Consider the following 27112-nt stretch of genomic DNA (forward strand, 5'->3'; position numbering starts at 1 on the left):
CGCGACCCCTTTGGGGGTCAAACGACCCTTTCACAGGGGTCGCCAAAGACCATCAGAAAACACATATATAATTACATATTGTTTTTGTGATTAATCACTATGCTTTAATTATGTTCAATTTGTAACAATGAAAATACATCCTGCATATCAGATATTTACATTACGATTCATAACAGTAGCAAAATTACAGTTATGAAGTAGCAACGAAAATAACTTTATGGTTGGGGGTCACCACAACATGAGGAACTGTATTAAAGGGTCGCGGCATTAGGAAGGTTGAGAACCACTGCTCTAAAGGAATAGATAAAACTTAATCAGTCCTCAATATTTTCAATATTTTTTCTCAACAAAGCTTTTATACGTATGAAGTAATAGTGAGTTTGAATTTATACTCTTTAAAAATAATATTAATAACAACATTGATTAACATGTAACCTTTACAATGTGCCAGGCACTATGATTTGCATATATGCTCTTATTTTTATGCAGTTAACAAGTATATAAGGTAACTATTATCATCTTCCAATTTTATTTGAAGAAGCTGAAGCTTAAAGAAATTCATTTGCTCAAGGTCACGCCATCTACAAATGGCGGAGCTGGTGTTTAAATCTGTTTCCATCTGACTCCAAGGCCTACGTGCTTAACTCATACACAACTCTGCTTCAGGGTGCAGATTACGTTCACATGTGTGTGCTTTAAACTGTTATCTTTCCAGTATTTCTTTATACAAATGAGAGCAAATATAAAATATGCTTATTTCCTCTCGTTTACTGTATACTAAAGGTGGCATACTGTATAAGTGAATTAAATAATACACACTATACCAGTGATGGCAAACCTTTTGAGCTCGGCGTGTCAGCATTTTGAAAAACCCTAACTTAACTCTGGTGCCGTGTCACATATAGAAATTTTTTGATATTTGCAACCATAGTAAAACAAAGACTTATATTTTTTATATTTATTTTATATATTTAAATGCCATTTAACAAAGAAAACCAACAAAAAAATGAGTTCGTGTGTCACCTCTGACACGCGTGTCATAGGTTCGCCATCACTGCTCTATACAGTGTTCTGCACCTTGCTTCATTTAATGCTATGACTTTCAGGTCTCTACATCAGTATGGGGATTTTCCTCATTGTTTTTTTACAACTGAATAGTATTCCTTCAAATGGAGGTGCCTTAGTTTATTCAACCACAACTTTATTGCTAAATACATGGGTTGTTTATCATCTCCAAATTTTCAAGTTATGCCACAAATCAATAAACTTGTACCTATGATCTTTCCTACTTATGTAACAGGTTGTGTAGTAAATAGTCTTAGGAGAGAAATCACCGGATCAAAGCGAAAATATGTGATTTTGGTAGATATTGTCGGATTCCTCTTCATACGTTCTATGTTTTTAAGCAAGTTTTAAAGAAAAGGAATTATGTGGTTTACTACTTTTCTTGCCAATTTTAACTCCAACTCAATCTAATGTTGGTTCCACTCAAAATTTTAAAATGCAGATTCCTGCTAACCAATCATTTAACCTCTGCCAGAGATAAATCTCCACTTGCCTCTAGTATTTCAGGCTAATATTTAAAATATTCTCATGTATAATGTTAAAAATCAATTCCAGTGACTTTCCTCAACACCTCAAAGGTTTCTCATCAACATCACAACCTCTAGATCTAATTGGTCTACCTGGTAACTGATGATAATGAGTGCCAGAATGTAGCATAGCCTCTTAGATCACCTGTTTTCTCTGCTCTGTGTTAAGATATCTTAACAACCAGCTTTTAGGCTAACTGACATAGCTGATTAAATTGTACAGTTCTGTTTTTTAAGACATGGCAAGATTCCCTAGATATCCTCATGTGCACTCATGCTGGTTGCAAGGTAAAATTGCCAGATAAGGGTATGTAGTCAGTATGTGGAAAAGGTGGACTCTAGGATCAAGCCTCCTATTACATTTAACGAGAGGGTCATGAAAACAGCTCTGGACACAGAAGCAAAAGACCTAGACCTGTATCTTCTCCATGTATTCTTAATAAATGGTAGCTTAGAGCAAGTCATGAGAAAATAAAATGCAATATTCATTTTCTCTGACTAGGGCAAGCTATAACAATATCCTAAACTTCTCCCATCCTTCTTTGCCTCTGTCCATGTTTAGAGTGAATCGCTAAGAGAAAGAAGGGGCATCATGTCTTTTTGTCAAGAAAAAAACCCCAGAATTTTAAAAAATATTTTATTTTCTATTTTAGCTATAGACTTCAATATGACGAAAATTTTTAAGATCCCATCAGGATATACATTATCCACATCCAAGGACGAATCAAGAATATTAAAACCATCAGCAAAGGTTTGGAATAGAGTGATTATTTTTTTTAAGTTCTTACTTCTATAATTAGCAATATAATTAGTTGAATAGCTTCACATAGACATGTTGAATATTTCATTCTTGGTATATATCTTAGGAAAAAATAATGATCAAAGTGATTTATTGTAAAGTTAATCTAATATAAAAACTCTTGTTTTGTTTTTGTTTTTCCTTTAAAAATCCTCCTGTGTAATGAGAAAAGACATGGTATTTACTTTTTCTCTCATTTCTGGCACTACTCTCTGGATTAACATATAAACGTGACTGTGATCTCAATAAGCATCCGTCAAAGTTGCAGGGAAAATGTCAAAGGAGTTTTTAGTAATGGTTGGCCTGTCCCCACCTCTTAAGCCAGGGTCTTGGAATAACTGCGTACATACATGTAGACACTGTTACTGTTAAGTCTAAAATGCTCTGTTTCTCCACTTTCCTGAAGGTGCCTCCAAAATCGAGATCCTATGGACTTGCTACCTTGTGATGCTTTAGCAAGATTTGATGAGGTTATTGGCTTAAAATTCTGAATTTGATCTCTTGTTAGATTTTAAATTTGTTGAAGTCTCTATTGCTAAAATTTATCTGAATTATGTAATCAAGTCTGGCCATTATTTTAAATTTTAAACTATGCCTGTATAAAAGCCACTTTCTGAAAGTCAGTATACATATTTCCTGGTCTCTAATAATCCAGGTGTATAGAATCTCTTTCAACCTTCACAGTGCTACAAAGTGTGGTTTGTAAGTACTTAGCATGGAAAGTGGTGATCTCTAGGAGTCAATTTGGGATCCATGACAATATCACACCTTTTTTGGTGGCAGGAGGAGATCACTAGATTTAGAAATCAGGGAAATATAACAGAAATTGTATATCTGATCTTCAGCAAACACTAAAAATGGTCTTGCTTACAAGTTGAAGAAATCTGGACAGATGGATGTGTGACTGTACAACCTTTTTAAGATAACACTATTAAAAGCTAGAAAGCAAATATTGTAGGTACATTTTATTGCATTATTGGTCCTGTCCCATGCAGACTACTTTATCAACAACTTGGATAAAAATATGGTTGCCATTTTATGAGGTATGTAGAAGTCATACACATAGAAGAATTATTAATACATTGGATGACAGGCTAAAGTAAAAGGCCTGACCTTAGAAAATAAACTTTTAATATGGAAAAATAGGGGTCCAAAATTACAACTGCTGAGGTACAGTATAATAAGGCCTTGGCTTAGGGGCATCTGAAAAGGCTTGGGAATTATTTTTAACAGTAAGATCTGTTTGTGTCAATAGAAGGATGTTGTTGACTACCAAATCTACTGTATTCTTGGCTATTGAAATAGATATATGGGTTTTACTCTATGCTGATTTGATAATAATTGTGTATTATACTCATTTTGGAGAGCTTCATTATAAAAGAATCTAGACCAAGCATGTCAAACTCAAAGGCTAACATGGGCCAAACAAACAAGGTTTAAGTTTATGTGGCCGCAAAAAAAAAAAAGCTTCAATTTTCATAGAAACATAGGTCTCTTTTGATGGAGATATGCTGAATACAAAGGGCTGAAATAAATGAGTAATCATTAACATAAAATAATAGAACATTTTAATAAAAATTAATATTTTTCTTGAACATTAACTTACCAGACACTGAATAGCTGCACAAATTAATAAGTATAACACAAATAAACCTATTTTTCTTGTTCTCCGAAAGTGAAATATTTCCTATTGAATACACCAAACAAGTCAGTACAAGACTAATGACGTGGTAATCGACTGCTAAAATATTCAATGCTAGTATTAGTGGAGAGAAATGGTGCGCCTGTGTGTAAGGCATGTAAGGGAAATGAATGCAACACGATTATAGTAATCAGTCATTAGTGAAAGTTGTAGTTCATTATTAATAATTATGTATAACAGGATATTGTAAAAATTAAGCTATGAAATTTCTATTAAAATGTTTCTTACATAGTTATATTGGCTGGGCCGCAAAAATATTTGTTGTGGGCTGCGAGTTTGATATGCCAGGTGTAGACAATCTGAAGCATTCTGAACATAATATAACCAGAATGATGAAGGATTCCAAAACCATATTATTTTGGGAATGGTCAAAATATTTAAAGACATTTCTACTAGAAAAGAAAAAACCCTGGCAACCTTATTAACTGTTTTCAAAAGAGAGCTACTGTAGGAAAGCAAGATTAGACTTTTTCTGTGTGGCTCAAAAAAAAATATTTTTACCAATACAAAGCAAAACATTTTTTACTTTTACCAATAAGTGAAAGCTATCGGAAGACAGTTTTCAACATAAAGAAGAGGCTGCTTTTTTTTTAAGCACCGGGGTTGTCCAAGTGATGAATGGGTCCCTGTTGGTTTCAAATTCTCACAAGAGCATTGGCAGGACACATATTAAAACACCAAAAATCAAAGTTTAGTTTTACAATCATTATCAGCAATTATCCTGTAATAAATTAACAGAAAACTTCAGCACCAAAACCATTTCTTAGACTTTCTGGTTTACCCCTGGTGATCCTTCCAAAGTTTATAGGATTGCTTGCTTCTTCAAAATTAGTACCAAGTTGTTTTTTGACGATGAAAGCCCTGTTTATGGAATCAAAGTTCTCTGACAATTTTCTGTTAGATCTTTTGTGGAGTGAATAAAAGCAGTGGGACTTCTGTTAGTTGTTTTGGCTATTTTGAATATGTCTAACAAGAGTTCTTTGGGCAACATGGGACCTTCTGATATAAAGTATCTAAGAAAATGGCTAAGGCTCAACAAAACACTGATTTTGCATTTAATACCTTGTTCGGCTCTTGCCTGGTTCAACTATCCTTAAAAAATCAGGGATCCTCACAGCAGAAGAAGGAGCTATAAAGTGTAGTTTTTGTAAGTTGAAAACTGGTAACTGAAGGAAAAAATAACAGAAATGTCTATTTGTAGTATTTCAGTAAGATAGAGTTTTTAATCTTACAATACACAAGATAGAAGCCTGGAAAGGGGTCATAAAATGATCTTTTGATACAGGCAATTTTTCTTTTTAATCTAAATAAAGGTTGGCTTGGTTTTGCATGTAATTTAAAAATCAGACTAGATATAACCTGATGTAAATTGTCATGGATTAAGGTGAAGGAAATGCTTTACATCATAGGAAATACATCTGATATTGATATTTAATTTTCACCATCAAAGAATTGCTTTTGATTCTCATAGTTGCACTTTTAAAAATAATTCTGGAGCAACTAGGAATAAATACAATTAAAAATAACCATAAGCAAAAGAAATACAAGAGAATTTTATGTATCAGTAAAAGCACATAAGAATAAAATCTTATTTCCCCACAGGAAATGGAATCAATAATAAATCTCTCTTCTAGGCTTTATAAATATTGAGAAAAGACAACATATGAATAGTTGCTATACTGACCTTGTTTCCCACAAGGAGTCAGTCTTGAAGCAATTATATTTATGATTGTTGTTTCATTGACATAGAATTCGTGGTCAACATTTTTTTCCACCAACACTTTGATTGTTATCCAACTGCCTCTGATGTCCTTTGTTCTAATGAGAAGTCGGCTGTTTATCTTATTAAGAATCCCATATATACTGTTTTTCTCTTGATGTTTTTTGAGATTTTTCTTTTTTGTCTTTGTCTTTCAACACCTTGACTATGATATGTCTAGGTGTGAATTTATCCTACTTGAAGTTAAGCTCCTTGGGAAGTTTCATTCATTATTTCTTTATCTATTTTCCCCCTTTTCTAGGCCTCTGTTCCTTTTCTTCATTCTTTTTATTTCTATTCTTCAGAAAAAAATAATCTCTATTGACCTATTTCAAGCTTGCAAAAGGCTAGGTGGGCTTTATTGCATATACTCATAGATTCATACATTAGTAAGTTTCTTTAATTAAGAAGATGCTTTGAAGTATTTACTTTTATTTATTCTAATATACTAGATGGTAGTTTTATTCAAGTTATAATGCAGTTATAATTTATTTACAATTCTTTAAGAACACACCAAATTAATAACTGACTTTATTTTTTCTTCCCCTCACAGTCCCATTATAATAGCCCTGGTCCAGAGTTTAGCCGTGTGCTCTTCAATATTGGAGGTCACAGTCCACTGATTTTATATTATCTTAAGATGCATGAGCTAACAGGTATTTACAACACCCTTAGGCGACCCAAGATTAGGATCACTGAAATATCAAAAGAACCATATCCTTTTTTAAGCTTTTTAAAAATACTATCTATTTCTAAAATATTCAAAATGTTTTCCTAAATGTCTTAATTAAGAAAAAATAATGCATTTTTAACCAAAGCTTTTACTTAGCATTTAATTATGTTCAAAACTTTTGTAGCATGTTTGGTTAAAGTATTTTCTCTTTTAGATCTAAGGCTATGAATTTTCATGCAACAAAAATAAGTCAAACACAAAACCTAGGAACTTTAGAAACTGATATAGTTAGCTCTTTAGTAACAGACTATCTTTGCAACTTACTGTTCAGTGTTCAGTTTCAAACATTTGTCAGAACCATGAGAAATGGGCTTCTAGGCATCTCCAGAAGAGTTTTAAACATGTTTTAGCTGTGGCATCCTTTGTTTCGTAGAAAATGTATCAAAAAGCTTAATGTGTAAAATATAAAATAAGTGAAATTGGAACTCTTTGCTTACAGCAGGGGTGAGGGGCCAGAGTTCTATTTACACTCCTGTGTTCCCTCTGCATAACCCATCCTGGCCCAGGCCTGTCTGGGGACACGCAGATGAACCCCCAGGGGATCTAATAGTGTGCCCTCCAAACTGGAACATACACAGCTCTCACTGGAAAAAAAAAAGATATCAAGAGTCTTGTTTACCTGTACTTCTATCTTGAAAAACAAAAAAGAAGTTGCATTTCACTAGTATTTAGTAAACTCAGCTGATACTTCAGTCTGCACTCTACCATGCTGATGAATAAAGATGGCATCTTTGCTCTTGTGTAATTTTCTGAGCATCACAACATAGTGCTGTTTTCTTTGGGGAGGTTAAGCAGATTTATAGATTATATCATCTAGCTTAACTAAATTAACAACACACTAGTGAAACAATAGTTTTAAAAGATTTCTGGAAAGACCTGTAGATTGATGATAATATTTATGATGCAAGGATAAATTAGATTCCACATATAAACTAAGAAACAAAAAAGAAAACAGGCTCATAGCTGTCAGAGGAGAGGAGAGGTGGGGGCTGGGTGAAAAGGTAAAAAGATTTAAGCAAAAAACAAAACAAAAACAACTCATAGACAGACAACAGTATGGTCACTACCAGAGAGAAATGGGGGTGGGGGAGGTAGCGAGGATAAAGGGGGGTAAATGGTGATGGAAAGTGACATGATTTTGGGAGGTAAACACACAATACAATATACAGATGATGTATATAGAATTGTACACCTGAAACCAATATAATTTTATTAACCACTAGAACCCCAATAAATTCTATTTTAAATAGAATAAATTTTATAAAAAAGAAATGGCAGAACAATATTTCTCCTACTCCTTGAAGGAGTGCATTTTCAGCCACATTAAGAGATGAAATTGCCGAAACCGGTTTGGCTCAGTGGCTAGAGCATCGGCCTGCGGACTGAAAGGTCCCAGGTTCGATTCCGGTCAAGGGCATGTACCTGGGTTTCGGGCACATCCCCAGTAGGAGATGTGCAGAAGGCAGCTGGTCGGTGTTTCTCTCTCATCAATGTTTCTAACTCTCTATCTCTCTCCCTTCCTCTCTGTGAAAAAATCAATAAAATATATTTTTTTTAAAAAAATAGATGAAATTAATGGTGGCCCATTTAGTTCTACCCAGATGTCAACCAAAAATATAAAAATAAAAATCTTCAAAAACACTATTTGAAATATGGATATACATCTATATATCATTTTATAAACAATGAATCTAACCCTAAATGTATGTTAAATGATAATATGCCAGTTTAATTTACAAGGCATTTGTAAACCAACTATCTAGATATCAACACAAATCTCTATAATTTGAGGACTAAAGGTTTGGTGTACCATTAATAAACATTAAATTTTATTTTTTAAAAATTTCATCTCACTGTTCTCTATTTCTACACTGCATATTTTTATAATGAGCATAATATATTATTACAGATTGATGTGTATATAATTTATACATTTAAAATTATACCTATATGGGAGTGTGCTCACGTAGCTTTTACTCATGGGGTACATGATCAGAAAAATGTGGAGACCACTGCTCTAGCAGACCTCAGACCTCTTCCAAGGTCACTTCTTCTCCCACATTTCAATCAAGACAACCTCTAGCCTCACTGACCACAAGCACATGGAATTAACTTGGGTGGCTCTGGAACACAAAAAGAAAGGCAAACTATAATGCTAAATCAGTCTGTTTTAAACTTGTCACTTAAATAATGGAACAAGGATTCTCATCAACCTTGAATTATGTCTAAAACAAAAGTTTTAAACCTCTAGAAGTGAAATTTTTAAGGTATCAAACAACTTTCATAGTAGATTAATTTTATTTTTAACTAATTTTTATTTTGCTTATAAAAATATTAATCTTTGTATTTATATTTCTGATGAGCATGAATTTATTCAATGGCCATGTAAGAATTCATATCACCAGTTTCCTGAGAATGTGGGAAAAATGTGAGTATGAGTGGGGGTGGGGAAAGGAGAAGGTGGAGATCTAAAGCATAAAACCTGTTAGGATTATGTCTCATTTAATAAAAAAAATTGAAATAAGTCACCCATTGGAAAGTAATGGGTCTTTCCACGATGCTTACTGAGCTTGTAAAATATAATACCCAATGAGAAGAAAACATGTTCCTAGAGCTAATGATGAACAGAATTATAATGATGCCTCACATTCATCAACACTGGGCAATTTTTTCAAGCGTGTGTTGAATTCCCATATGTATTATCACAGGAATGGCAAGCGTCCTGTGACAGTGGGCAGGTGCCCATCACAGCCACTTCACAGATGAGGAAACTAAAGCACAAGGAGAGTAAGTGGCTTACTGCACAAATTTGCCTCTATAGCCCTGACACTTGAAAACAAGTGTGTAGCATACAACAGTTGTCAAACAAATGCTAATGGGTGGGTATAGCATGGTTTTATATAAAGACTAGAGGCCTGATGCACAGAAATTTGTGCACTCGGGAGGGTCCCTCAGCCTGGCCTGTGCCCTCTCGAAGTCTGGGACCCCTTGAAGAATGTCCACCTGCTGGCTTAGGCCCGCTCCCTGGGGGATCAGGCTTAAGCTGGCAGTCAGACACCCCTCTGGCAGCCCTGGAGCCCTCGGGGGATGTCCACTTGCCAGCGGGGAGCAGGCCTGAGCTGCAGTCGGACATCCTTAGCGCTGCTGAGGAGGCAGGAGAGGCTCCCACCACCACCACTGTGCTGGCAGCTGGCAGCCTGGCTTGTGGCTAAGCAGAGCTCCCCCTGTGGGAGCGCACTGACCACCAGGGGGCAGCTCCTGCATTGAGCATCTGCCCCCTGGTGGTCAGTGTGTGTCATAGTGACCAGTCATTCCCAGTCATTCTGCTGTTAGGGTCAATTTGCATATTACCCTTTTATTATATAGGATAGAGGCCTGGTGCACTGGTGGGGGCCGGCTGGTTTGCCCTGAAGGGTGTCCTGGATCAGAGTGGGGGTCCCGCTGGGGTGCCTGGCCAGCGTGGGTGAGGGGCTGAGGACTGTTTTCAGGCTGGCCACACCCCCCAGCCACCCAAGCTCCTAGCCTCTCCTTTTTTTCTTTTTCTTTTTTTTCAGCAGGTATCTGGGATTTATTTATCTTCTATAATTGAAACTTTGTAGCCTTGATTGGAGCCGAGGGCTGGCCAGGGCAGGTGGGAAGCTTGGCTACCTCCATCGCCGGGGGCAACCCAAGCCTCCTGCTCATTCCAGCTCCGTGGCTGCCGCCATTTTTGTGATGGAGTGACAAAGTGATGGTTAATTTGCATATTACTCTTTTATTAGATAGGACAGTGATGGCGAACCTTTTGAGCTCGGCGTGTCAGCATTTTGAAAAACCCTAACTTAACTCTGGTGCCATGTCACATATAGAAATTTTTTGATATTTGCAACCATAATAAAACAAAGACTTATACTTTTGATGTTTATTTTATATATTTAAATGCCATTTAACAAGGAAAAATCAACCAAAAAAATGAGTTCGCGTGTCATAGGTTCGCCATCACTGAGATAGGATAAGACCAAATTTCATCTTATTTCTCAAAAAAAATTGACATTATCTTTAAAAATTAAAAGAAAAAATACTCGAGGAAAGAGACAGGTATTTGGCCCTGGCTGCTGTTGCTTAGTTGATTATCATCCCATGCACCAAAAGGTCACCATTTCGATTCCAGGTCAGGGCACATGCCCAGGTTGTAGGCTTGGTCCCCAGTAGGGGGTGTGCAGGAGGCAGCTGATAGATGCTTCTCTCCTACACAGATGTTTCTCTCTCTCTCTCTTCCTCTCCTTCCTCTCTCTCCAAAATCAATAAAAAAAAAAACATTTACAAAAAATGGGAAAAAAAAGAAATTTGACAGTCATTAGTACAAAGTCAATCTATAAAGTCATCATTATTAAAATTATGTTTTGAATAATATATTGAATAGTCACTGTGTACCAAGCACTCTTCTAAGTACTTTATACTTATTAACTCGTTCAATTCTCATTGAACTTCTGAGACAGATATTATCAGTGTCTCTATTTTAGCACTCTGCTACTCCCTTGTTTACCCAGGGGTCTGTGTAGCTCCAGGCTCTTGAGGAGAATTGTAATCCTGGATTGGAGGAAGGGTAGTCAAGTCGGGGAAGTCAACAGAGGACAAAGAAGAGGGGCTGCCATGATAATGTCCCTCATCCTAGGGGAGAAATCGCTAATTGATATTTCTAGGGTGGTCCAGCATTAAATCACTTCAGCAGTTTTTCCTTCAGACATTTAAGATTGCATGACCATGCAATTCTATTTCAAAACTCTTGTCTATTTAACAAGAGACTATTATGATAGGTACACTTTATTAAACAAGCTCAAATACAGAACAATATATTTAGTCACTATGCAATTTTAAATTAGTCTTCTGGAACAGATACATTTAAAACTAAATGTAACATCATAGGTAATATTTATTTTGATTCAGAGTGATTTGCCAAACTCACAGGAGGGAGGACTGCTTATTGTCAGTGTTTTAGTATTCATATGTAAACCCTAGAGGACTGGGGATGTATGTGGAGAGAGGTAGGGAGGAAGTAAATGTAATTGTAAATTATAGGGGTGTTCATGATTCTGAGAAGATTTAAGGTACATTTATAAGAAAAATAAACTTCTGTACTAATTAATGTACATTGAATCATTATTAGTTGAAAATTTGAGTATTTTGTGAATAATTTTTAACTTGATCATTTAGTATTAGAGTTATGATTAAAAGGGTGGGAGAAACTTTGATTTCTAGGACTAAGTGAAGAATGTGTAGTGTGTCTTTAAACCATGCAGAATTTTGTACAAAATTTATTTGTAGCTCCTAATTTTCCCTTCTCACAATGTCTGTACTATATTTTTGTCAACCACCTCAAGTCCTTTATGGTTGAGAGTAAACTAACAAATACTCAAAAGTCTAATAACTTTCTTACATGTAAAACATAATTATTTTTAAAGAAAGAAAACCCGAGAACAAACTGTTGGTGTAGTTAATGTGGGTCCTGTTAAAAATAAGAGTCTATAAGCAATATATGTATTTCTAACTTGAGTTTAGAATGTTCACATTCGGTTGCAGTTTAGAAAGAAATCCAAACTTAATGCAGTGTCATAATGAGTGAATTGTATTGCTCTAAACACATGCTTCCACCACCAGACACACATACAGAGACTCTTTAACATGTAAAAACTTTTTGGGGTGGATTATTAAACTCTACAATTGAAATTAATGTGGGATATATCAAAGTTGATCCCAGAAAAAAAAGAAAAGCTACACAAAGAAATCATCTGTTGTGAATTATCTGTGATATGGAGGAAGCGAATAGTCAACAGTGAAAAGAAGGGAAGCAATCCTGAGACTCCCGAAAGGTCACCAGCTCTGTACAGCACGCGTCCCCACACAGCCAGAGTCCAGTGGGAAGCTCTTCAGAGCCATGTGCAACTTCTTTTCACTTCTATGTATAGAGCGATTTCTAAAGTCTTAGTCACATGTGCACTCAGACTTTTTCTCACTAATATGTGAATAATAGCTTGTGAACTGTTACTAAAGTTACTATCAATTATATTTTTTACTTCAAATCAGTAACATTTCAAGTTAATTAATATTTACTAAGGATCTGGTAATTATATTTTTTAAATAAAAAGTTAGCTAAAAGACAAATGTTCAAAAAACTTCTAATCCAGAACCCTTCCATCTAGTTATTTTCCTAGTAAAGATAACATATAATACTTTTCCTCTCAATCCTTCTAAAGTTCTCCAGGTGAAGGAATAGGAAAGCCTACACTGCTAGAACATTTGTTCCATTATTTATGAGGTTGTACCCCCAAAATATAGCCCTCACTTTCCTTCAGCTTCAAAAATAGGCATGTGATCACCACAATATTATCTGTTAATGAGACCTTTCAGATAATAGAAACCAGATGTTAGTTTCCTGGAATGGGAGGTCTTTTAAAAATACTTTCTGTTGAAAACACCCAGCCCTCAAAACCCTGTGGATTTGTAGGGCACAGACTCTCTTCACCGAAACATGATGGAGGACTGATATTTCCTCCAGTTGTCTACGGAGAGGAAAAACAGGGACGTGGTAGACTCAGGCTGTTAAGGTTGTGAAAAGGATGAGAATGAAAAGGGAGTTGAGGAAGTAGAGAGGAAACCTAAAACCCTTGGTTGCACTGAAGAGGCCTCTTCAACAGTATGTGAGGGCGGGGGGGGGGGGGGGGGGGGGTTACTCTAATTTGAGCCTGTTCCCCATTTATATCAATCAGTCAATCAGCAGATGGGTTGGACTAAATAAATTTCAAGTCCCTTTGAATCCTGAGATTTATGATTCTGTTGGAGGAATTTGACTTTCCACACCATCAATGGATAAATTGGTAAATAGCTCGATTTTTTCCTGAAATGACAACATTCTCATTTTGTCAACGCTTCTGAGTTCTTATGAGGCTACACTAAGAAAAAGAATACATAGACACTATTTTTCCCATTTTTGGCTGTAAGCAATTCTAAAACACCACCAGAATAACCTGTTGATCAAATAAGCTAAGTTTAGTAGATTTATTGTAGTAAGAGAGAATAACAAACAGTTTTAGTAAGGTCTCAAAATGGATAAATTAAGTGATGATATTTATAGTTTTAGGGCCTGAATTAGATGATTTTGAGGCAGGCCACATAGGCAGAAATTGGTGGGATTGGGCAGAGTTTATTGATATTATTTTGAATTAGTAGGCCCAATGAAGCAAGGGTCTTGAAGTAAGCTTTGGTGAGCAAGTTATTTTAGTTTGTTCAAGCAAGTATCTTACGTTATTATTACTCATTCTCAACATTGCTACATATAGGGAAAAAAAGTATGCATGGTCCCAAAGTTTTTAATACAGGAACAGCAGTGACATCAGCATCATAGCTGAATAAGACATCCCTTGTTCATGCCCCCCTCTCAACAGCAACAATGTGGCATCCATCCATGGACAAAAGAATAGCAACCAATCCCAAAGACATAAAGATCTCAATTTATCTGATAAAGAATTGAAAATAACTGTTTTCAGGAAACTCAATGGGCTACAAGAAAACACAATTTAATGAACTCAGGAAAACAATATGAACAAAATAAGTTTAACAAAAGAAATTTTAAAAAACAAACCCTACAGAATACTGGAGCTGAAAAACATAATGAATTTAATAAGAAATGTAATAGAGAGCATCAATATCAGAATGGATCAAGCAAAGAAAGAATCTGTGAGTTAGAAGGCAGGAATTTTACAATTATTCAGGAGAGAACACAACAAAAGAATGAAAAAGAGTGAATAAAGCTCACTTAATGTATTGGATACCATCAAAAGAAATAATCTAAAAATTATTGGAGTTCCAGAAGAAAAGAGGGGAAATGGAGCTTAATTAAAGAAATAAAGGCTGAGAACTTCTCAAATCTGGGGAGAGATTTGGATATCCAAATTCATGAAGCTCAGGGGTCACCAAACAAACTCAACTTAAAGAGATCTTCTTCAAGACACATTATAATAAAACTGTCAAAAATCAAAAACAAATCTTAAAAGGATCGAGAAAAAGAAATCTGTAACTTACAAGAGAACTTCCATAAGGCAGTCAGCGGATTTCTTAGCAGAAGCCATACTGACCTGGAGACCGTGGGATGATATATTCAAAGTACTGAAAAAAAGAAAATACCAACCAGGAACATTCTATCCAACAAAATTATTCTTCAGAAATGAAATGATAAGGACTTTCCCAACAAACAAAAGCTGAGGTAATTCATCATCACTCATCCTGCCTTAAAATAAATGCTAAGATGACTTCAAACTGAAATTAAAGAATACTAATTAGTCATAGGAAAATACTGGTTGTATATTGTATACTGTATTTTACTGGCATAAAAAAAAAAGTCTCATAGGCCAATGGAAAAGAATTGAGAACCCAGTAATAAACCCTCATATATATGGTCAGCTAATATTTGACAAGAGAGCCAAAAATACTCAGTGGGGAAAGAATAGTCTCTAGTAAATAGTGTTGGAAGAAGTGGATAATCACATGCAGAAGAATGAAATTGAACCTCTAGCTTATTCCACTCACAAAAATGAACTCAAAATGGATGAAAGACTTAAAATCTGAAACTGTAAACTCCTAGAAGAAAACATGGGGGAAAGCTCCTTGATGTTGGTCTTGATGACAGTTTTTTGGATATGACCCCAAAAGCACAAGTAACAAAAGCAAAAATTAGTAAGACCTCATCAAACGAAAAAGCTTCTGCACAGCAAAGGAAACTATCAACAGAAGGAAAAGGCAATCAATGGAATGAGAGAAAATATTTGCAAATCATATCTGATAAGGGGTTGTAACAAAAACATAAAATGAACTCCTACAAATTAATAGCAAAGAAAAACTCTTCCTCAATCAATCTAATTAAAAATGGGTAGAGGACCCGAATAGACATTTCTCCAAAGAGAAATACAAATGGCCAAGAGACATATGAAAAAATTGCTCAGACACTAATCATCAGAGAAATTAAAACCATGAGATATCACCTCACACCTGTCAGAATGGCTATCATAAAACAACAAACAAGTGCTGGTTAGGATGTGGAGAAAGGGGAACACTAGTTCACTGTTGGTGGGAATGCAGACTGGTGCAGCCACTATGGAAAACAGTATGGAGTTTCCTCAAGAAATTAAAAATGGAAGTTCCATTTGACCCATCAATCCCACTTCTGAAAACATAACCTAAAAACCCCAAAACACAAATTAGGAAGAATATATGCACCCCTATGTTCATAGAAGTGTGATTTACAATAGCTAAGATCTGGAAACAGCCCAAGTGCCCATCAGTATATAAAAAAAGGCTGTGGGACATTTACACTATAGAATACTATGCAGCTGTAAAAAAAAAAAAAAGAGTGATCTCTTACCATTTGGAACAGCCTGGAGGGACCTGGAGACTATTATGCTAAGTGAAATAAGCAATCTGAGAAAGATAAATATCATATGATCTCACTTATTTGTGGAATCTAATGAACAAAATTAACTGACCAACAAAATAAGATCAGAAGCAGGGAGGCATGGAACAGACTGACATACCTCAATGTAGGGATTGGGGGACAAGAAGAGATAAACCGAAGAACTTATATGCATTGCCCATGAACACAGGCAGTAATGTAGTGAAGACCTGAGTGTGGGGTTGAGGGCTGGGAGGAGGATGGAAAGGGGGAGAAATGGGAGATATCTGTAATACTATCAGCAATAATATATATTTTTAAATAAAAATAGAACTACCATATGACCCAGCAACTCACGCATGGGTATATATCCAGAAGAAATGAGAACAGAATCTTGAAGAAATATCTGCACTCCTGTGTTTATTGAAGCCTTATTCACAATAGCCAAGAGAGGGAAACAGCCTAATTATTCTCAATGGATGAACAGATAAAGAAGATAGGTTTATATAGACAGTAGAATATTATTTAGCTTCAAGAAAGAAGGAAGTTTTATCACTTGTGACAACATGGATGGAACTTGAGGGCATTAACCTAAGTGAAATAAGAGAAAGACAAATCACTTACATGTGGAATCTAAAAAAGCTGAACTCATAGAAACAGAGAGTAGAATGGTGGTTGCCAGGGACTAGGCATAGGCGAAATGGTGAGATGTGGTGAAAGGGAACAAACTTCCAGTTATAAGATGAATATTTAGGGGGATCTAATATACAGCATGGTGATTATGGTTAGCATACTGTATTATATACTTGGAAGTTGCTAAGAGAGAAAATCTTAAATGTTCTCACCATAGAAAAGAAATGGGAATTATGTGAGGTGATAGAGGTATTACTATGATAGTCATTTTACAATACATCAGTAGGTCAAATCAACACAGTTGTACACTTAAAGTTACACAATGTTATATGTGAATTATATTTCAGTAAAGCTGAAAGGAAAAGAACAAAAATGGACAGGAAAATATATTTAGTGTATGCTTTGAATGCCTAGGTTCGCTTCCAAAATAAAGGACTCATTTCTCAGCTACTGGGGCAATAATGCTGACAGCTCTCAGTTGCCAACACCTTAGAAGGATTGCCTCAGGTGATGATATTGGCCTCATTCGAGGTCACACGATGTGGCAGATTATATTTTTTTAAAATGGCCACAGCAACGTTATTCTTCTGGCAAGTTCTTGTTACAATGTGACTTCACCACATCTCCCAGTATGTGGAAGAAAAGACATTTTAACATGACCTAGAAGCAGGAGTGGTTAAGCACGGAATTAGACTAACAGTGATACCCAGTAGCCATTTTTGTGTTTAGAAGACTTTTAAAACACAAAACCTTGTACAGTGAGAGGTTCTAAACAAATACACTGTGCCTATGTAATTCTTATTTCTCCACCCCATGACTTCAAATAAATACAAAGAAGTCTAACAACATCAAAAGAAGATCTACACAATGGGTAGTTTCTAAGTAAGAGGCAGAGAGCCTGAAAACAATGCATTGACCATACAGAGACGCCCACCGCATATGGTTGGGCAGGTTTGCATTGCCTAATGTTGTCTTTATGAGAATTCTGCAGCATATAAATGCTTACCGGTGCGTGATGGCCTTGAACACATGCTTTTAAGGGGAAAAGTGATGCATGTGGGGAAACCTTTTTCATGCAGTGGATTTGGCTTGTCTATCAGCAATCTCTCCTTTGCACCTGTGCACTCCCATATAACTCTACCGTTGGCCCTTGCCTGAGCTTTTCACTCCTGCATCAATTCTCATTCTGGATCCTAAATGTGTTACCTTCTCTAATTATTATTGTCCAGATACATCAAATCTTGCTAAGTGTCTGATTCCGACCTATTACCTGAATATGCCTCCATTACCTGGTCCCAGACTCCAGACTGTTCTTGTGTCTCATTTAACAAACACTTACAAAAAAAACCCAAAACACAACAATGTGCTGGGTAATATGATATGTGCTAAGGATATGACTATAATCCCCACCTTCATGAACTTTTTGTCTATTGGACAATCTTGTCCAGAAGCTTGTCAGCTCTACTTAAGATGTAGCCTCTCTCTAACTTTCCTCCCAAGCGTCCTGTTCTTCCCCTCTCCTCAGGATCTTAAAGCTGCTGTTCATTGGCCTTTAAGAGAGATGACACCTGTAAAGGGCTAGGGAAACACACTTCCTGTTCCTGGAAAGAGATGAAATCTAGTGAGAAATGGGTATAATTTTTTGCTTACTTTGGAAGCAATCAGAGAAACAGTTGAAACACAAATGAAATGCTTGCAGTACTGTGCACGGCTGTCTTGAACAGAAGCTTAGTCTGGGAGAAAATGCCAAGGGGATTACAGGTTGCTTTTCTCCATGGAGAAAAAGAATGCTTTTTTAAATATATTTTTATTGATTTCAGAGGAGAAGCGAGAAGGAGAGTGACAGAAATATCAATGATGAGAGAAAATCATTGATTGGCTGCCTCCTGCACAGCCCCACACTGGGTATCAAGCCCCCAATTTGGGCATGTGCCCTGACTGGGAATCGAACTGTGACCTCCTGGTTCATAGGTTGACCTCCTGGTTCATAGGTTGACACTCAACCACTGAGCCATGCCATTCGGCGAGAAAAAGGATGCTTTGCTACCATTCCATGTCATTACATTTGTCTACATAATTCGTATCAAGACTTGGGGAAATCTCACCAGAAGACAAAGAGAGGAGGGAATAGAATTGGGGAAACTGGAGTCAAACAACCAACCAGAAGTATAGAACTGCACTGAAGTAAAAGGGGTGCCTGGTAATGTTAATCTTGATACCTATCAAGGGTTATAAGGAGGGTCAGCTCACTGTGTCTTTGGCTCTCATGTACCAGGAAGTGCTGTAGGAAAGGAAAAGACATAGCTGCTCTGAGGTAATCCACTCTGAAGAAATTAAGAAAGAAGTTGCCCAAGTTTTAGGAATTATAAAAGGCAAAGGTACGAAAAGACCCCATCAAGGTCAAAAGATACACTATGAAGAAGTCAAGTCACAAAGTCTGACCAGGATTCTAAGCATAACCTGTTGTAAGGGATGGATCATTGGTTCTTACTGTGTAGTCTCAGCCTGGGGGAACTAGCCCATAAAAGACAGTTCCCTTTTTCTCATTATTCTTCTACTCTGATAGCTTCTGACTAGATAGTTTAGAAAACCAAGATTTTGATCCATTTGATCAAATTTTACATGTACAAAATGGCAATATACACTATTTAGAGCAAATTTTAAAGAAATATAAATATGTGCATATAGTTAGGTATTTACTATATTTTTTATCATTCAAAACTATACCAATATGGTAGCCACTAACCATGTGTGCCTATTTAAATTTATATTTAAATTCATAAAATTAAGTAGGAGGAAAAATTCATTTCATGAGTTATACTAGTGATATTTCAAGCACTCACAAGCCACAATAACCTAATAACTCTCCTGCTGGGCTCTCAAAGATTCCTTAAAGAACCAGACTTTAAATTGTTAAAAATATATTTGACTTATTAATAGAATACTTTATAAGCAGAGAAACATCATGGTCACATAATAGGATAAAGAGTACATGAAGTATTTAAATTTTGCTCTTAGAAGAGAAAGTGAGGTTTTGTTTTTATTTTTAGATGACTTTTAATTGAAGCTATTCTAAACTCTGTTGAGTAAGTTGCTAAGTTTCTGCCTTTCACAAGCTCTGCCAGTTAAGAATAGGGACCAAGTTTTTTTTAAAAAAAAAGTGGTATGGGGGGGTGGGAGAATGAACATTTGTTTAAGAACTCGAGGAAAAGGGGCTTGTTTTACATTAGTAGCTATGTACATGTGGATCATAAGCATTTTGCAGCCACCTTGAGCCAGAGACAATTGCAAAATTGCTTGTAAGATCCGGTCCCTTTTTTCCTTACTGACTCGGTTTAAATTCTAGTTAGGATTTTTCTTTCTTTTTCTTTTCTTTTCTTTTCTTTTAATATACAAGACACAAACCACAATTCAGTAAACTTGTTATTAAACGAACTAATGAAATAAATAGAAGACTTTAGTTGCCTTGAGTAATCAGCTTCCAGGGAGTGGGTTGTATCAATCCTTTAGCCACAATTTGGACTTTGATTATAACCATGTCTCAATGGAAAAATAAGAGAGGAAGCAGGAAGGGTTTTCATCCTAGAGAGTTAGTAATGGTTTGGGGTTATTTTTTAAATTTGGTATAAATGTGGTAAAGCCCAATTTGTATCAAATAAGAGAGGAAAATTTCATTTTCAAGATCTTCAAATGTTGAAAAAAAATGGGGATTCTTGCTATACCCATTATTGGTCGATTAAAAAAAAAATCAGTTGAAAGCTTAGAATTTAGGCCTAAAAAGAAATACCTTTTAAAAATATAAAAAGTAATTATAATTATAATTATTTCCACCCAACCAGCGCTGTTACTCTGCACTCACCCCATAAAAATCTCTGCCGGCTCCTGACTCGCGAGATTCTGTGAGGTGCTCCAGGATATCAGAGTGGAAATCCTATCCCAGCTTAGAGCTGAAATCCTACGTATTTAAGGAAACGCCAAATCGGCTCTTTTGGGTGGTTGCCTTACTTGTATTCTCAGTTTTGTTACTAATAATCCAACGGGGGGTCAAGAATTTCTGTCTGGAGAGGAGGGACTTATATATTCAATCCAGTTACAAGCAGGGAACTGGGAAACTTGTCTCAAACCTGAATTTGTGCAGCAAACCCCAAGTTCATGTGTTTATTTAGAATGGCTTTGTGGGGGAAGGAGGAGTTGAGGCTAATAATGAAGATGACTGAAGTGCCTCCAAGCAACCCTTGGAGCTGTGTGTGTGAAGGACATAAATTATAGAAATGTTGGGATCGCTATAACTCAACAATTTGTTTATCCAGCCTTAGCAGGAGTGAACTAAATTTCCTATAACTAAGTTTCCCAGATAGCTAGTGCCGAGCATATGCAACACCAAAACGGTTTACGTTAACCATTTGAATCAAAAAATGTCCATGAATATATATCATTGACTTCGTAAACAATCTAACAACAATGAATTTTCTGATGATGACCAGGCTGCTCAAGATGAAATCTAAATCTAGGACTTGACTGCGTGGACCTGTCAATGAGAAGCTCGTGCAGGAGGCGAAGAGCCGGAAGCACCTCCTGAGGCCCTGCCGCCCAGCACTGGGGCAGGTATGAGGGCGCCACGCAATCCAGCAGCAAAGACAAGGAGCAGGGTCATGGGGACGGATCCCTGCACCAGGCGCCGGGGTAGCACCGAGGAGCCCCTGACCCAATGTGAGACAGTCCTGCACTAAAGGAGAACAGATTGCTAGACTTTTAGAGTCTTTATTTCTATTTTTTTATGGTTCTTTTGTCTCCTGCTTCAAAAACTGCCTAATGTCTTCTCTCATTCCTACTAGCTCCTTAAAACCAAACACCATGTCTTACTCATCTTTGTGTCTCAACGCCTAGTAAAAGTCCTGGCGAGTTTGTGGAATGCTTTTAGTGAAATCTCTGTTAACATTTCCAGTGGCCTTATTTCCTCAAGTTTCTAGACTATGCTAAAACTGCTGCCAATGCCGTGTAAAATGTGAAACTTACTAAAACAGTCACCCTATTTTACACATAACACCAGGCCATATACAGTAGAATCTGGGTGAGATTTCAATAGTGATTCTATCTCCCATAGAATAAGGCAAATTTGCTTAGTTATCTTGTTGGGTTTGTTTTTTTTTAATTTTGGATGCATGGCTATGTTGTGGATGTTGGACACTCCTGCAAGTCTAACGTGAGCTGATATCGTCGTCATTCCCTAGCTATGAATAACTGGAAAGGAGCAAAGCGGAGGCGAAGAATAGACGCATGCCCAGGAAAGTCTGGGTGGAATAGGGAAGGTACTTGCCCGTCAGTCACACTTGGAAACAGGTCATTGGCCAGAGTACACATGGCCACCGCAAATGTGGGAAGATTTGAGATAAATAACCTCCTAAGCAAAGGAGTTTTCACTTTTGCCTCTTGGCTCTTGTTTGCTCCAGCTTGACACCTGGCCCGCAGGACTCACGCTCCTGCTCAGAGCCACGTGCACCCCGTACAATGGACTAATGGACTGCAACTAGCCTGATATGTACCGGTCCCAGCTCCTCCATGGAACGGAAACTCTGGACACTGTCTTTGCTTCTAGCTCTACTGAATCCCCAGCTGCACACCTTCAAGTACTGGGTTAAGACAAATGGGACTTGGCAAACCCAGAAATGTAATTCCACACAAATAAAGCTTTCTACTGATCCCATCCTCCATGGGGCCTCTGGAAATGCTTATTCCCACAGCACCTCAGCGCCCCACTCCCGCTAGCAATGGAGAAAGACCCGCCGTCCATTTCTCCAATAACAAAACTATCTGAAGAGTCAGTAAAGGTAAACATTAAGCAGAATATAACCTCTTTAAAATCAGTTTGGGCCACATGCTAATAAGTTATTAGGATAAAGAATTAAATGAATTTTGGTGTTTAAAGAAGAAGGTTCTGGCCACTGCTTGAAGCTTAGGCTCCTTTTACTTCATATACGATAGCGTCATGTGTAGCCTCATTCCAGAACAATACTTTGGCAGACAGGAGCAAAATTCACACCGAGACATGCTTTTCTTGAGTCCCTCACACGCCCAAGCTCTCAAAGACAAGGTACTTCCCTCCAGAGCCTCAGTTTCTTCATCTATAATGTAGTCAGATGGGACCCCGTGATTTCTAAGGTTCCTTGTTTCTCTGTGATTCTAAACGGAGATCAAAGACCCCAGAGTCTGAATTGAGGCCACGAGGATGTCTCCAGGTCTTGGTTTGTCACATCCCAACCACAACTGTTGTGTACAAGACCATTTTATTTGTGCCCAAGTGGCTCCTCATCCATTTAGTGGCTTGCCATGTAAGCCCCATGTAACAGTGCCTGAGAAAATAAGTGTGAGGTCTGTTCAAACGGTGGAATTGGAAAACATGTTGCCACAGTCATCCCCAAGGAACAGAATATACCCACCCATTCATCATAATTTATATGCTTTGAATACTCTATTTTTCTGCAGTTGGGAAACATTGATGGCCGTAAGTATCTGAGGGAATAAAAATTAGGATATTAACAAACATTCATTAACAGAAGTCTACTGAAAACCATCACCACGAAATAGTGCAAGAAAATGCTGGGATGTTAGTCAACACCAACATTATACAGCTCAGAGCCTCATTACACAACACAAATGTACAACTGTGGCCCAATTTTGGGGACAAGGAGAATGACTTTTTAAAGAATGTATACCCAGTTCATTTCAATAATGGCATATATTCAAAATTAATAATTTATAATAAAACACAGTTCTTTGTCTCAATACCAGTAGTAAGTATATAATGAATGTACAATGCAAAAAAAATCCGATCAGAGTGACAAACATATCAGCCCGCTCACAAATACTTCATGAAAACCATGGTCAAGAGCACAATATAACTTTGTAGAAGGATAGTCTTTGAAATTCTAACAGGCACTTGAGGGAGAAGTTAAATATTAGCAGGAAATAGCTGCACGCAAATTAAATCTCAGCAGCTCGAGACCATCAACACTTTAGGAAAAAGTGTATCATTAGTCGTGCTAGGCATTCAATAAGAAGAATTATATCCAGTTTTCTGTGACTTTTACTCAGAGAAGATCTTACTTAGACTTTCAGTCACATATGCAGCAGGGGGAGGAAGGCAGGCATTAAAAGTAGCTGAGTGCTACAGGTATCACTTGTTAGAGGAAGATTGCTGAGCCTTCTTTTCTAATGTGGTTGGACTTTTTTACAGTCTGTGGCATGTAGGGGGAAACACTAAAGGTGGGTATCAGGCAAAACAAACTGCAGGCTTGTGCTGATGTCATGAACGGAACCACTGCCTCCTTTCTGACCACGTGCATCACACCAGTCCCAAGCTAAGCAAGACCTGGGCTATCTTTTTTTTTTTTTTCGCTTAAAGTATTACAAAGGGTATTACATAAGTGTCCTTTTTTCCCCCCCCGCCCTTGACAAACCCCTACCCTCCCTTACCCCCCAGTGTCTTATGTCCATTAGTTATGCTTATATGTATGCATACAAGTCCTTCAGTTGATCTCTTACTCCCCTCCCTCCTGCCCCCCAACTCTCTCTGGACCTGGGCTATCTTTGCCCAGAACTCAGAGGGAGCCGAGTGAGGGGAGAGACAGTTCTCCCTGGCTAGAATCTCGGGGTGCTGGGGGAGGAGTCATATTGGAACACACAATTGGAGAAGAGAGAAGAAGTTGGTAATTTCATGTAAGAAAACCCAGCAATGTTTGCACCTTGGTAATGATAATTATGGCAATAGAGCCCATCTGGTATGTGCACCCAATGAAATCTTTTGCAAACATTAAAATTATTAGGACAAAACCTAGGTGCATGGGGAAATTGTGATACTATATTGGGTAAAGAAAGCAACCACACCATAACAATAAGGTGAAATATACATTTGCATATGACAGATGGAGAGATAAATAGAAAATTGAAAATAGTTTCACTGTTTGGAAAGTGGGATTGTGGGAGAATTGTTTTCTTTGGAGTAATGCAATTATTAATGCTGCTAATATATTCTTACAATAATATCCTTTGCCTTGCTGAAACATGTGTCAAAATGAGTAGATTTTGTAAAGCTTAGTTTTTTTCTCTGCTTTAATTATTTAAAGTGAGGCTTCCACTACTTCCCTCTTAAATTTGAGGACTAATGTACCCTTAATCTTGTTATTCATTGAATAATCAAATACATTTCTTATGCAAAAGACAGCTCAAAGCCCAAGTTTGAAAGTAATGTGGGTCCAGCCTTAGGAAGATTTATTTTGAAATTTTACCATTAGGCCTTGATTCACATCGAGGAAAAAACTGTAGTTTATATAGGCACTTACTCTAGCAGTGTCATTTAGGACAGCCCTGAAGACAAGGAGATGTGCACAGTGTGACCAGAACACGTGGGGAAAGCCCACTGGGCCTTTCTTATACCAGATAAATAAGATCAAAATGAGCATCTAGGATGGCCTTGAAATAGAGCATAAATGTTTTAAATGAGCAAATTGCATTCAGAGAAAAGTGGAGGTAATATTGCAGTGTGCCTAGGGTTGGAAACTGCAGAGGGTTAAGAACTCCTCGTTATTAATGAGTCTAAGGTCATCACAAAGGTGAGGGCTGCCTTCTTCAGTCATTTTCCAATTGCTTCTTCAGAAGGGAAGTGTGCTAGACACAACCTGGGCTCACAAGAGGTTAAGGGACCCAGCCACAGACTGTACCAGGAACAGATGGGACAAGAGCCCCAGCCTCATCAACAGCACTCTTCCACCATCTGCTTAACATCTTTCTTTCTTTTTTAAATCCTCACCCAAGGACATGCTTAAGAGAGGCAGGGAGAGAGAGTGAGAAACATCAATCAGTTACCTTCTGTGCATGCCCCAACCAGGGATCAAACCCACAACTCAGTTATATGCGTTGACCAGGAATCTGACCGGCAACCTTTGGGTGAATGGGACGATGCTCAACCAACTGAGCCAATCTGGCCGGGCTCTTTTACCATCTTTCTCCATGCAGTTAGCCAAGCTCAGGCTAAGGGAGGCAGCTGACATGCTGCCAGTCACCTCCAGAGCCTCTCAGAGGTCAAGAGACTTTGAGGTTCTCGGTATATATAGAAATGAAGAGATGTGACTGGGGGTAAACACACATGCAGTATATGGATGATGTATCATAGAATTGTATGCTTGAAACCCATCTAATTGTACTAACCAATGTCACCCCAATAAATGTAATTTTAAAAAGGAAATAAAGCAATATCTCAACAGGGTTACAGAAATTTTGGTACATTTTTAATATTTACATTTAACAAATTACTGCTTTTGAAGCACACCAAAAAAAAAACAACTCACCATTTAAAAATGGTAATTACAGGATTTATGTGGCTGTTAAGTCCTAGCACTCTGTGGTTGGTGTGGTCCAGATAATGGGATACAAGTTTAAAGTGATCAGTGGGTCTTGTCTTCTTTCAGTCCTCTCGGTATCACTCCAGACCCAGCATTCAGTTACACTTGAGACCCCTCATGCCAGAAGCCCAGGCCAGACCCCAACTTGTCCCCCCATCAAAGGTACTGTTTTTCTCTCCTGAATGTTCCCAATTAGAAACCTTTCCTTAACCATAATCCTATCACATCACCTGCTCCAACTTACCGTGATATTATAAAGGAGGCAAACAGACAATTTGCAAAGAACCGAAGGGACTTGAGGATGTAAGTTGCTGCCATACTACTGCTAAATATAAAACTGACTCTTTTAGAGCTGGAAGTGATCTTAGAAACCATGTAAACCATGTCCACTGAGCTCCTTCTGAGCATCTTACAACTCGGAGATTCTTTCCAGGTAGGTGCTGAGGATGCACTTTGGGCCCGTGGAGCCATGGCAAGTATCAGGGACTGAGGAAGGAAGCAGGGCTGTGGTGTGATTGGGGGAATGCACCCCGACGTGGAGAGGCCAGCAGAGAGCCCCAGCGACTAGGGATTGGGTCCTCGTCCATTTACAAAGATGCCCTGGAAGCAGAGCAGAAAAGTTGTCTTCACTAGAAGGAGGTCCCTGGAGCTGGGTGGCAGCGGGGGTGGTATTGAGGAAAGCAAGGCAGGGAGGTCTTTTCTGAAATGTTTTATTTTAACCACTTAATTACAATGATTACTCATGGCCAGCCACGATATTCTTATGTGCCAGGAAGCTAGAAATGGCTTAATGAGAGGATGTCCATCAATTTTTATAAGAACAAATTGGCAGTATCCAAAACTTCTGTGATGTCAAAGTCACTGCCTAGAGGTCTTACCGCCTTAAATGGGAGAAAGGACGGGTGCCTGGTGCTTTTCAGGAAACACATCAAAGAGAGGTCATTGGAGAGCAGCCAGCCAGGTCCTGTCCAGCAGCAGAACCAAAGCCTGAGCTTCTACTCCCACGGTGCCATTCCCCTCCCACCCATATTCACAGAGAGGGAGCCCTTAGATTTCCTATGCTCAGTGGGAAGAG

The 27112-nt window shown here is 37.6% G+C and overlaps 1 protein-coding gene across 4 annotated transcripts in view; it reads left to right on the top strand.

The window, feature by feature from the left end:
* Nucleotides 1-27112, top strand: part of FAM227B (family with sequence similarity 227 member B) — a 209825-nt gene that overhangs the window by 175311 nt on the left and 7402 nt on the right. For 2 of the 4 annotated variants that reach the window (XR_011472449.1, XM_070423244.1), the window contains exon 12: nucleotides 2246-2343. The exons of 1 other annotated variant lie outside the window; for it this stretch is intronic. Coding sequence is in view for 2 of the 3 variants with exons in the window: in XM_070423244.1 (XP_070279345.1) it covers nucleotides 2246-2343 (98 nt within the window). In the remaining variant the exon portion in view is untranslated. Of the gene's footprint in view, nucleotides 1-2245; nucleotides 2344-6405; nucleotides 6567-26262; nucleotides 26341-27112 lie in introns of all 4 variants that reach the window. One more of the 4 variants, XM_070423259.1, reaches the window with a different exon arrangement.

This window comes from Myotis yumanensis, unplaced genomic scaffold (assembly GCF_028538775.1).
Source record: "Myotis yumanensis isolate MYYU_CA2020_CCGP unplaced genomic scaffold, mMyoYum1.0.hap1 SCAF_1, whole genome shotgun sequence".
Classification (NCBI taxonomy): Eukaryota; Metazoa; Chordata; class Mammalia; order Chiroptera; family Vespertilionidae; genus Myotis; species Myotis yumanensis.